General features: G+C 32.5%; 2 protein-coding genes across 2 annotated transcripts; one reads left to right on the top strand and one right to left on the bottom strand.

The window, feature by feature from the left end:
• The first annotated feature begins 305 nt into the window (after nucleotides 1-305).
• On the top strand, nucleotides 306-1,392 carry LOC109214048. The gene is made up of 2 exons (XM_019377925.1): nucleotides 306-715; nucleotides 833-1,392. Exons 1-2 carry the CDS (start codon nucleotides 471-473, stop codon nucleotides 1,038-1,040), a joined length of 453 nt encoding a protein of 150 aa, XP_019233470.1. The 5' UTR covers nucleotides 306-470; the 3' UTR covers nucleotides 1,041-1,392.
• A 9,778-nt stretch (nucleotides 1,393-11,170) lies between these two features.
• On the bottom strand, nucleotides 11,171-12,138 carry LOC109214047. The gene is made up of 2 exons (XM_019377924.1): nucleotides 11,958-12,138; nucleotides 11,171-11,904 (listed from the first exon to the last, which is right to left on the bottom strand). The coding sequence occupies exons 1-2, from the start codon at nucleotides 12,136-12,138 to the stop codon at nucleotides 11,171-11,173; spliced, it is 915 nt and encodes a 304-aa protein (XP_019233469.1).
• Between the last annotated feature and the right edge of the window lie 109 nt (nucleotides 12,139-12,247).

Genomic DNA, 12,247 nt, shown 5'->3' with positions numbered 1-12,247 from the left:
TTCTTTGTTATGAGTCGGCTTGGAGTAGATCATCTAAAATTCCCCAAAATTATAAATCCGTGAAAATAATTCGGGAAAAACTCTACAAAACGACACAAAGGTAAAAGATTTTTAAAGAAAAGAAAATGGAAAATGGGAAATAGGAAATAGGAGAGGAGAGTTAAAGTAAAGAGTCCAAAATAGGGATAACGTGGCATTCAACTAAGCATTAGTACAAGTTTAGATCATTCGCGTGCTTTCTTACTGCTATATAATTTCTCTCTGCTGTAGCTGTAGGGATACCCCACGCCCCGCCCCCCCCCCAACCTTTTACCCACCCCCTTCAAGTACAGTAATCTTCACCCCTTTCTCTTCAGCCAACTCCTATTTAGCAATATAAATCATTGAAGCTTTTTAACATAAACAAAAATATTTCCCTATAAAATCATCACTACCACCGCCCTCCTCCTCCGCCGTTAAAAGGCCATGAGATGGTGGGACTCAGTGTAGTACTCGAAGGTTATAGAGATATTAGTTGTACTGCTGCTGGTACTACTATAACTGCTTCTGCTTGGCAGATTGTTAACAAAGCTAGTATGGTTATGAAACCCACTTCTCCGACCACTCCTTCTTCTCCTTTTTCCCGGCGTAAATCTCCGGCGGCGTGTGGGTTTCTCGATTCCTGTTTCCTTTGTAAACAGAAACTCTTACCTGGAAAAGATATCTACATGTACAAGTAAGCTATACTCTGCTCAAATATATATATTCATCTAAATCTAAACTTTTATTATATTTAAAAGTTTAACTAAATATGCAAAATTAATGGGTCCAGTGATTTCTGCATTTAATATAGGGGAGAATGGGCATTTTGTAGCGTGGAATGCAGGTGCAAACAGATTTTTAAGGATGAAGAAGAGAGTTTTAATACAAAGAAAAGAGATAATATGAAATCTCAAGTATCTAAATCTTGTACTACTTCTTCTTCTTCTTCTTCAACGACGTCGTCTTCACGGAGTAGGAAAACGGCGGCGAGAAACCGACCGAATGGATTTGCATACTGAATGAGAGAAGTGTACTGTCCGAGGGAAATTTTGCTGCTTTCCAGTTTTGTCCTCGCCACATCTTGTAATGACTATGGTGTCCCTTTTTATTTTTTTTATTTCTTTGGGTTTGTTTTATTGGTTTTTTAATTTATTATAGTAATTGAAGTAGTAGTATGAAAATTGATAGCCAACAAACTGCTGCTAGTTTTCATATATCAGCCCATGGGTTTTGGTGTCCAATCGCCAGGTAACCAAATGGCATATAATTAATGATATTGAGAATCGTTCTTTTTTAAGGTTGGGGTGGTGGGGACAGTTAGGGATATTTTGGGTACTTAATGGAAAAAAAATTGGTAAATTATTCACATTATATGATACCGTAATTCGAATTTTAACTATAGGCACTTGTATTATCTTTTGATTTTTATTTTCACCACTTGACTTAACTTGTCTGTTAAGACTGAAAAAGTGTCAATGGAGTAGTAGTTAACTAAATAATCGAAGTTCTGAATATTTTGAGATTGTCATAGGATATGGTTAAGATATATTGGTATTAATGACAAAATATTGATAACTTTTCATTTACCCCCTTCCCAACTTTGCGTTAAAAATCAAACTTTCCTTAACTTTGAATAATAATCATTCTCCCCCTCTGTCATACACAATACCTTTTTTGTCATTGAATTTTCAATTTCCTTCTCAATTCAATACTTTTTATTATATGATATTTTTTTTTATTGTTTTAGCTATAACTTTATGTAATATCTATTATAAATTGTAATTAAAGTTAATTAAAGTTATAAGTAAAATAAGTAATTAGAGTCCATTAAAATTACCTTATCTTTATGATTGTTATTTTAATATAATGCATATTAAATATATAAAGCTATATTTTCTTAGCGATGGGCTAGAAATTCATATAAGAGGATTGAAAAATATCCCAATTTTTTTTATTATTTCAGATTGAACTTGTGAGCTAAGAAATTAATGAACTCTATTCTCTTAGCTCACAAATTTTAATTTCTTAGCTCACAAGTTCAATCCGAATTTTTCATATAAGAGGATTAGAAAACACCCCAAGTTATCTTAACTCACAAGTTCAATCCGAAATTAAAAAAAATGGGATGTTTTTCCATCCTCTTATATGAATTTCTAGCTTCGTTGCTAAGAAAATATATATTTAATATGCATTACATTAAAATAACAATCATAAAGATAAGGTAATTTAATTGACTCTGATTACTTATTCTACTTATAATTTTAATGAACTCTAATTACAATTTATAATAGATTTTACATAATTTAAGTTATAGCTAAAATCATAAAAAAAATATCATATAATAAAAAAGTATTGAATTGAAGAGGAAATTGAAAATTCAAGGGCAAAAAAGGTATCGTGTACGATAAAAGGGGGAGAATGATTAATATTCAAAATTGAGGGGAGAGTTTGATTTTTAACACAAAGTTGAGGAGGGTAAATGATTTTCACCTATTATACTGTAATCGGATCGTAATCTCTTGGTCACTAAATTATTTCTATTAATTGAAGCATAAAAGGTGACAATTTGGAGTTATTAAGTAATTAAGTAACCAAAGCTAAGATTATTTTGAGATCCTCTTAGGATATGGTTAATACTTAAATATAGATTCATTCATGGGCGCACGTGTGGAGGGCATGGAGCACTAGATAACAATGAGATGCTCATTCGTTGTTTACTTTGCTAGTTTTGATGCGAATTTTAGTAGTTGCAAGTGAGCTTAAGTTTTATATACTATTAATATACATTGTCAGGTTCCACAAAGAATACTTACATGCAAATCTCCATAAAAAAATGAGATTTTAAATCTCATCTATTTGTACAAAGAACATCTACATACAACCGAAGGCGGAGCTAGGATTCGAAGTTTGTGGGTTCTGAACTTGACACCGAATTCAAAGCATGTTTTAGTTATTGGGTACGCAATTATATATTAATACAAATTTAGTAAAAATTTTAATACAAATACAAGATCTACATAAAAGCTATTGAGTTTCGCCTAACCCGTAAAGAATACCCTACCTCCGCTCCTGCATACAACATATAACCTAATAGTGTAACAATTTTTTACATTAATGATATTCTCTATACAACTTAAACTTATTGTAAATTCCTTGAGTCGAAGGTGTATCAGAAATAGTTTTTTTTTTTTTATCTTTTTAAGATAGGGACAAGGTCTGCATACGTATTCATTTTTTTAGATTCCACATGTGAGATTACACTAGCTTTGTTGCTATTGTTGTTGTTAACTCATTTCTAATTCTTTTTAAACAGGTAAGGTGGTAATGGGCAGGAAAGACTTAGTGGGCGTTTGGACATAAAAATTGTAAAATTCAAAAAAAAAAAAAAATCAAGTAAAAATGATATTTGAAAATTAGAGTTGTGTTTGAACATGAATATAATTTCTGGTTGTTTTTGAATTTTTGTGAGTGATGAGTAAAAATTTTAAAAAACAGCTTTTGGAGTTTTTTAGATTTTCGAAAAATTTCAAAATTCATCTTCAAGTGAAAATAGAAAATTTTATGGTCAAACATTGATTTCGAAAAAAAATGAAAATTTTTCGAAAAAAAGTAAAAGAATTCTTATGCCCAAACGGGTATAAGAGGTTACTTACTGAGATTCGAATTTGTGACATTTCATTTGGAATTAGTTGTGATATATTGAAGATTAGAATGTCCAATTGGAATTGAAGATTATACTGGTATTTCGTTTTTTATTCCTTCGTTCAAAAGATGGATGTGCGGACCAGCAAGTAATTGATTATGATTGGTTATCTAAGGCAAATGGAAAGGGATAGTAGGAACAAAAGAACTCACTAATCTCTTCAATCTCGCAACTTTTTCTTATTTTAAAATTTACATTATTGGGTCATTTAAAATATACTAGTTTTATCGTACGCGCGTTGCGCGTGTACCTCGTTTCCATAAGTATAAATTTTGTAAAATAAATGCATAAATATAATATCAAAAATCGTATTTAAGTTATTATAAAATAAAAGTTAAAATTTTTATAAGTTCATCAAAATGATGGTTGTTGTTCTTATTTAGTTATTTAGCTAAGCCAAGGAAGAAACCGCATTTACAGATGCTTTTAATCATCTCAATCAGTTTGTTTGACTTAAAATTGATTCCAGTTTTATAATTTCAACTTTAATTTTACAAATTACAATACTTCCTTAGTTTCAACAAGAATGTTTCTTTTTTATTTTTTTTTATTTTTTTGGTACACAGATATTTTAAGTTTAATTGCAAAAAAGAAAAAAAAGTAAAAAAAGATCTACTAACTGACACAAGATGTCTGCTTTTTGCTGTCAAACAAAATAAAATTTACTCTATTCCTTATCAATGAATAAATCTCTATTGCAAAAGTAGAAATTGCTAAATTTTGGTTAATTTAATTTTTTTATTTTTATTTTTGTGAGATCTTTCATTCTCTGTCCAAGGACATAATTATACATCCAAATATTGTCTTTTTATAAAAGGGAGAAATTATGATTGAAAACATATTTAAAATTTAATACAATTCAAGCATATGAGTGAAAATTTAGGATTCATGGATGTGAATATCAGATTTAGAATTTTTTTTAATCAATTATAACGAATATAGTATTTTATTTTTTGCAAATATTTTTTTATTCATAAAGTTATATCTTTAAAAATAGTATTAATTTTGAACTCACTTTTGGAAAAAGGTTGGTGTAATTATTATAAATAGATTTCAACCGTAAAATTACTTTAGCATCATCATAGAGATGTAAATAATCTCACAAGGAAATCGTTATTCAATTTAAAGTTTAAACCGATATTTTATACCTAAATTAAAGAACTATTTAACGTTAAGTCTGGTGTTTACGGATTAAAGGAAAGTATTTTAATTAATATTACATATTATCCTAAATATTAGGAGTTTGTACATAGTTCAAATAAGAAAATATTTAGATAATCTGAATTCTAATTGATTTCAAATTATTCCTAAATAGTAGTAGTAAATTAAGTAAATTATAAGTTTACAATTTTGTCCAATCTATAAGCTATTTTAAAGGGCAAAAAAGGCGAACGACATTTCGCTAAGAGCCTTCGTGCTTTTAATATAGTATAGAAGATTAGACCGCCCGAAAGTAATTATATTTATAGGATTCCTAAAGGTAATCATGTAGGATTCCTAACGTATTGCATTATGTCCTAAAACTAATAGGATTATAAGGCTAATATCTAGAATTTCGGTTATGTCATTTAATTATGAGTTATTATGCTTAATATTATAAGGTTATTTTTATAAATTAACATTGTATTCATACATTTATAATAACTAGTTTCTATGAACGTGCTTTGCACGTTATTCTTAGACAATCATCACAAACAACGATATTATGTAATATTATTTTTAATTTCATTAAATTTATTTTATGAGGTACAAAAATGTTATTAGATCACATCCACTTAATACCTCTTTAAACATGATGTCTTGTATATTTCTTTATTCTTCTTACCTATTTGGAAAAATATGTCATGACAAATAATTTAACAGTAGGGTTGACCGATCATATAATTTATTGATTGTCATTATAAATATAAACATATTGAAAATATTTACTAAATATATATAATTTTAAAACTACCAGTCATTTTTTGGCTTGAAAAGTCAAGTTTTGATGAGAAAAGCATGTGTGATAACTTATTGGTCCATCAAGTTCCACGTAAATTATAAAGGAAAAGAATTATACTCATCAAAGATGAGATCTCATAATCTTTCGATCTCATTATAAATAATTATATAACAACGATCTAGTTGCTCGTACTATTCCTCTCATCTTCTCTTAGTTAGGTACTAAGAACACAACTTTATATTTTAAGGTTTTTAAGTGTATCTCTATCTTATTATAATGGTAGCAACTGAGGATTTTTTTTTTTAATTTAGTTTCTTTTATATGAGTGATTCACATAATTAAAAAGCAAGCATAATTATATTGAGATATTGACCAACTCTTTAACCCTTTAAAAAATATTTTAATTTGGATGAAATGATGATTAACTGATACTTAGGATTTCAAGTAAACTAACCTTTTTTATAATTAATGAATCCAAATCCCATACAAACTGGGAAAGAATAACTGGACGAAGTATTTTGTCAACCAAGAAGAAGGCTATTGTGCGAAGTATTTGTTCCAAGAAAAAGTAGGCAAAAAACCCTGGATAAAGAGAAAGATTTTTTACTTTTTTTTTTTTTTTGGTATTTTCTTTTGGTTTGTATATTGTATTGTGTAAAATATCAGAGAGGAGGGTAAAATATTGTATTGTTGGTGCGGGAGGATGAATCCAAAATCAATTTGGATAGGAGTATTTTGCCTTCGCACTTTTTCCTTTTTGCTCGGTAGGTGCAATTTAAATCGGAAAAGAATTCCAGCGTTAGGTAAATTACAATTATATCCTTAAATTAAACATATATTTAAGGTTATAAAAGTTAATCAATGTTCCGGGGATATTTTAATCGTTCGACATTTAGCCTAAATTATTCGTACTTTTATAATAATATAGATGTATGCATGTAATTCTTCGTAAGAACTGAGATTTGAAATCTTAAAAATAAGATAATTACTTTATATGATCTGATAATATATATATTTTATATTATCGGTGATTATTAGTTAAATTCTTTTTTATTTTTACCTTCATTCTCAACTTATTGGGTATCTACTTTTGCTTTTCTTTTTATTCCCACGAAAGATCATATCGTTATTAGTTGTTTAATTTATATGAAAAGACCATTTTCCTTTTTAAAGGATGAAGATATCTTTTATTTCCCGTTAGAGCGTGGTATAAAATGCAATTCCCTCCCACTCCATTACAGCTTGTTTGGATGGTTGTTATATATCGTTTCATACTGTATCTTTTGATGAATACACTATTTTGATAGATTGGATGAAAATATCTTTTATTTTCCGTTAGAGTGTGAGATTCCTATTAAAATTGTTGTTTGAAACAAAGCAAACTCGTCTTCCAATATAAAGTAAGAAGTTTTTCACCTTTCCTTTCCCTCTCTACTCACAAGCATATTAACAATCAAATAGCAACGATAACAATTATGTCTTAATCCGGATAAAAGAAAAAGACAAAAGAAGAGAATTACGATAGACTGATAAACTAACAATCAACGTAAAACCAATCAATTGATAATGGATTTCGACTGATAGTCTCATAGAAAAAGATATAACCAATCTCATTTATTCTTTGAATATTACTTCCTTTAATTAATTTTTATGATACAATTACTATTCGAAGAATCAAATAACCTTTTACTACAAGTTTATGTTTATGATGAAACTAATAATGACTTATATATTCATACTTCCAAACGCTCATTACATACTTTTTACATATCTCTTTTTTTTTTTTTTTTTTTTTTTTTTTTTTTTTTTATGGTAACAAATGTGAATTTTATTATCATTCCATCCCCCATTTCAAATACACGAGATTTTCTGGCAAGCCAGATCAATACATATACACATTTCTACTTCTCCCCATCTGCACTCACTTTCTAGCCTATGTATGAACTTGCTCACTTTCCTACATCTTTTTTTCACTCCGTATCATGCTTATCCTTTCTCTAATTATATTTTGTATTTGTTTAATTACATGTCTATCCTGTACTTGTGTCTCTCTAAATTTCTTCCAATTCCTCGCTTGCCAGATGTTGTATACTCCTGCTGCATAAATTGTTGCTCCCATATGCTTCTGTGTTTTTGTCCATTTCCTGTTATGTATCCACTTCAGAGTTTGATGGTTACTCCTCTGTTGAAATTTGATCCCACTCCAATCTGTTATAGCTTTCCATACCTGCACAGCCCAGTCACATTTGGTAAATAAATGTTCTGCAGTTTCCATTTCATCTCCACCACATAAGCTGCATCCACTATCCCCATATTGTATGCCCATATTCAGCATCCTTTCTTGTGTTAGTAGCCTATTTTGCACAGTTAACCATAAGATAAACCTGTGCTTTGGTAAGCATATGTTATTCCATATCAGGTCAGCATGTTCCATTCTTTGTGTCACTCCTATTAACTGTGTATACCCCTTCATTATGGAGTATTTCCCAGTCTTCACCAAGGTATATTTTCCATTGCTATACCAACTCATAATTCCAAGTTCCAGCTTGTTCAACCTTCTCCAGTACCAACTACTATTTACCTGTGGTTCATGCTCCAGAAGTCCCCATCTTTCATATATATTCCATTTATCCATTTCACCCATAGTGTATCTTTCTTCTCCATTATTTGCCATATCAATTTCCCCACAGCTGCCTTATTCCAATTCCTGCACCCTTTGATGTTCAGCCCCCTTGTGATTTTGGCTTGCAAATTTTCTCCCAAGCAAGAAGCAACTAAGGTTATCTTCTTCTTTTGTTCTGAACTTCCCCATAGGAATTCCCTACATTTCCTATCAACTTCATTGATTACATTCTGAGGTAGAATGAACATTGCCCCCCCAGAAATTATGTACTGAAAACAGAACAGCATTTATTATCTGCAATTTTCCAGCATATGACAAATGTCTCACAGCAGCATTTCTAATTCTTTTTGTGATCTTCATAATCAGTTGATGACATTCCATTTTGCTCCATTTTTTGGGTGATAGAGGAATACCTAGATATCTTATAGGAAAGCTTCCTCTTGTGAACCCTGTTTGATCTACCAAACTAGCTTCAGTATCCTCATCCACCCCTGCTATGAATATGTTTGACTTGTCCATATTTGCCTTCATCCCAGTTGCATTGGAGAAGATCTTCAAAGCTTCCATTACCCTTCCCACTGATTCCTTGTTAGCCTCGCAAAATATCATTAAGTCATTAGCAAAAGTCAAATGTGTGAGCTGCAGCTTCTTACACATTGGGTGAAAACTGAAATCTGGCAATTGGCTCATTCTCTGTAGTATTCTTGTTAAGTATTCCATCACCATCACAAATAGGAGTGGTGACATTGGATCCCCTTGACGTAATCCCCTTTGTCCTTCAAAATACCCATGCCCTGCACCATTGACCCTTACTGAGAATGTGGTTGTAGTTACACATGTCATCACCAGGTGTATGAACTTATTTGGGAACCCATATCCTTCTAACATTTCTGCCAAAAAATCCCATCCGATCATGTCATATGCTTTCCTCAAGTCTATCTTCATTAAGCATCTAGGTGTTGTCATCTTCCTATTATAGTGCCTCATTAAGTCATGACATATGAGGACATTTTGAACCAATGATCTTTCCTGTACAAATGATGCTTGAGCTTCATTGACAATTTGTGGTAGCATCGCCTTCAGTCTTTTACATATCATTTTTGAGATGCCTTTATATATGACATTGCAGCATGATATTGGTCGGAACTGAGCAGCATTCAAAGGATTGGTAATTTTTGGAATCAATGTTATCATTGTAGCATTGATCTACTTCAGTATTTTCCCATTATTCATATAAGCCAGGATTGCTTCTGAACATCATCCCCTATAATGTCCCAGGTTTCTCTGAAGAATCCACTTCCATACCCATCCGGCCTAGGACTTTTATTCACATTGATACCCCAGATAGCTTCTTTTACATCTTTACTTGTATATGGTTCCAATAAGTCAATTTGCTTCTGCATCTATTCTATACCCATTCTTCAAAAACCACTGGTCTGCACATCCATTTCTACTACCCTTCCTCCCCAGTAACTCCTTATAGTATTCAACAAATACAGCAGCTATCCTCTCAGGTTCCTGTTGCATCTGATTGTTTTGATCCTGTATCTGTGTGATGACTTGTTCCAGCTTCCTTTGTTTCATAATTGAGAAAAAATACTTGGTATTATCATCTCCTGCTCTCAACCAATTAGCTTTACTTATTTGTTGCATCATCATTTCTGCTTTATAATTTGAAGTTCTGAACTTCTCACCCATTGTCTTCTCTTCCTCTTGTAATGCTGCATTCATTGGATCCTGTTGTAGTGCTTCCTGGCATCTCTTCAGATTATTTCTGTCATTTGTTGCCTCCTCAATGATATTGCTAAAATTATTCCTGTGTAATGCTTTCAGCTCCTTTTTCAACATTTTTAGTTTCTTCACTACTTGAAACATTTTGTGCCCCTCAATATTCAGACTCCAAATCTTCTCCACCAAGCCCCTAAAATTTGGATGTGTACTCCACATATTACAGTATCTGAAATTCATCCCCACATGATCCCTTTTTTCTATTTCTGTGATCTGAATTGGAGTGTGATCACTCACTCCTTCTGTCAAGATCTTTGCTCTACACTCGATCATGTGTTCCAGCCATTCTTCATTTACAAATACCCAATCTATCTTTGAGAATATTCTCCCACCCTCATGTTTATCATTCCAAGTATACCTACACCCATTATTTGGCAACTCTGTTAGCCCAGCCCTATCTATACATTCTTGAAACTCCTTCACCTCATTTATTATCACTTTATTACCCCCTATTCTATCTTCCATGTGTAAAACAGAATTGAAATCCCCCATTATTAGCCATGGCTTATTCCCACTCCCCATACTTATATACTCCGATAACTCCCTCCCCTCCTCCCTTGAATTATGTGCATATACAAATGTGGCATTGAAATCCATTTGTATAGGTACATATAGCACTTCACAAGTAACAGCCCGTGCACTTTCATATACTACTCGCAGCTTGTAGTATTCAGGTCTCCATACTACTAGGATTCTCCCATTATAGTGAGCATTATAATTTGAAAAATGCTCCCATCCCCCCCAAACATTTTACTAACTATTCCTTCAATCTTATTATGTTTTATTCTAGTCTCCATCATTCCTACTAACCCCACCTTCAGCTCATTACAGAGGGACTTTACTTCCCTCTGTTTTACAGGGCCATTAAGGCCCCTCACATTCCAACTGAGGATATTAACCATCCCTCATAGTGAGAGATGATTGGCTACCCAAATTTACTTGAGCTCCTCTTTCCTTTTCAACCCCCTCTAATGCTTTGAAAGTATTTGCTATTGTTACCACATCTTTGATTACAATAGGGATACTAGCATGCTTTTGTGGTTGGTTCCATCCTTCACCTTGCTTCTGCCCATTACCCACCTCTCTTCTTTTATTATCTACCCTTGTCATTCTGTCTTCTTCCTTCTATTTGCTTTGGTACCTCCTTTTGTTCCACAGGATTCCTTTTGCTTGGACTCCATTCCCCCTTGCTTAGATGTTCAGTTTCCCCCCTTACTTGTTTCACTTCTTTTTCCTTAGTTCTCCTACAATTCTCCCCTGTATGTCCATATTTTTGGCATTCTTCACAAACAGAAGGTTTCCAATCATATGTGATCCTCTGTTCTATGATAATACCTTTTTCATTCTTAAAAAATATTGATTCCGGAAATTGCTCTCCAATTTTTACCTCCACTAAAAGTCTTGCAAAATTTAGCCCCACTTTCTTTTCAGTGTTCTTATCCACCATTAATGGTTTCCCTACTAGACTTCCAATCTTGCTCAAACCCTTCGCACTCCCGTATTTGAATTCTAGTCCGGGCAACCTAATCCATATTGGAACAGTACATAGTTCATCCTTTGAGAAATCCATATCCACATTCCAAGCTTCCACAATTAGAGGTTTGTTATCGAAATGAAAAACCCCCTCCTGTATTACTTCATTCTTCCCCGCTTCAGTATCAAATCGAACCATTACTATTCCATTCTTCAGCATAGCTATCTTATCTATTCCACGCTTTCCCCAAATTCGTTGTAAGAAGCTATTCAGGACATTAAATGGTGGATATGCCCCTAATACGTAGCATACAACAACATTCTTCCAGTATTCGACCTCTGATTCAATGTCCTCTGCAACAATTTCCCCAATCTGTTTGTCTCCTTCTATTTCTGGACTCACATACTCAAGATTAAACCAGCGTTAGTGATTTTTCCAATATCAAAATTATCCCAAACTGATGCCGGCAGTTGTTTTTGATTCTTCGCCTGCATCTCTATTTCATCTGCCCATGACAATTTCCTGCTATTTCCAGATTTTTGTATAGATTTCTCCCATTCAATTTGTTGTTCATTCATAATACGCATCTCGCACCTTGTAGTTGAGCTTGATTCCCCTAGTAATCCTCCGTTTGTGCCCTACACCCTTCACCAATGATTTCTGAAATCGCCCTTGTTCCCCCCCCCCCCCCCCCCC

The sequence above is a fragment of the Nicotiana attenuata genome, unplaced genomic scaffold (genome assembly GCF_001879085.1).
Source record: "Nicotiana attenuata strain UT unplaced genomic scaffold, NIATTr2, whole genome shotgun sequence".
In the NCBI taxonomy this organism is placed as follows: Eukaryota; Viridiplantae; Streptophyta; class Magnoliopsida; order Solanales; family Solanaceae; genus Nicotiana; species Nicotiana attenuata.
The sequence above is the reverse complement of the archived record's forward strand: the minus strand, read 5'-3'. Positions and strand labels throughout refer to the sequence as shown.

Excerpts from the sequence above, each read along its gene's own strand:
- LOC109214048 (XM_019377925.1), top strand. The coding sequence starts at position 471 with ATGGTGGGACTCAGTGTAGTACTCGAAGGTTATAGAGATATTAGTTGT. Across the intron at positions 716-832 it reads AAAGATATCTACATGTACAA|GGGAGAATGGGCATTTTGTA; the intron begins GTAAGCTATACT and ends CATTTAATATAG.
- LOC109214047 (XM_019377924.1), bottom strand. The coding sequence starts at position 12,138 with ATGCGTATTATGAATGAACAACAAATTGAATGGGAGAAATCTATACAA. Across the intron at positions 11,905-11,957 it reads TAACGCTGGTTTAATCTTGA|AGGACATTGAATCAGAGGTC; the intron begins GTATGTGAGTCC and ends AAATTGTTGCAG.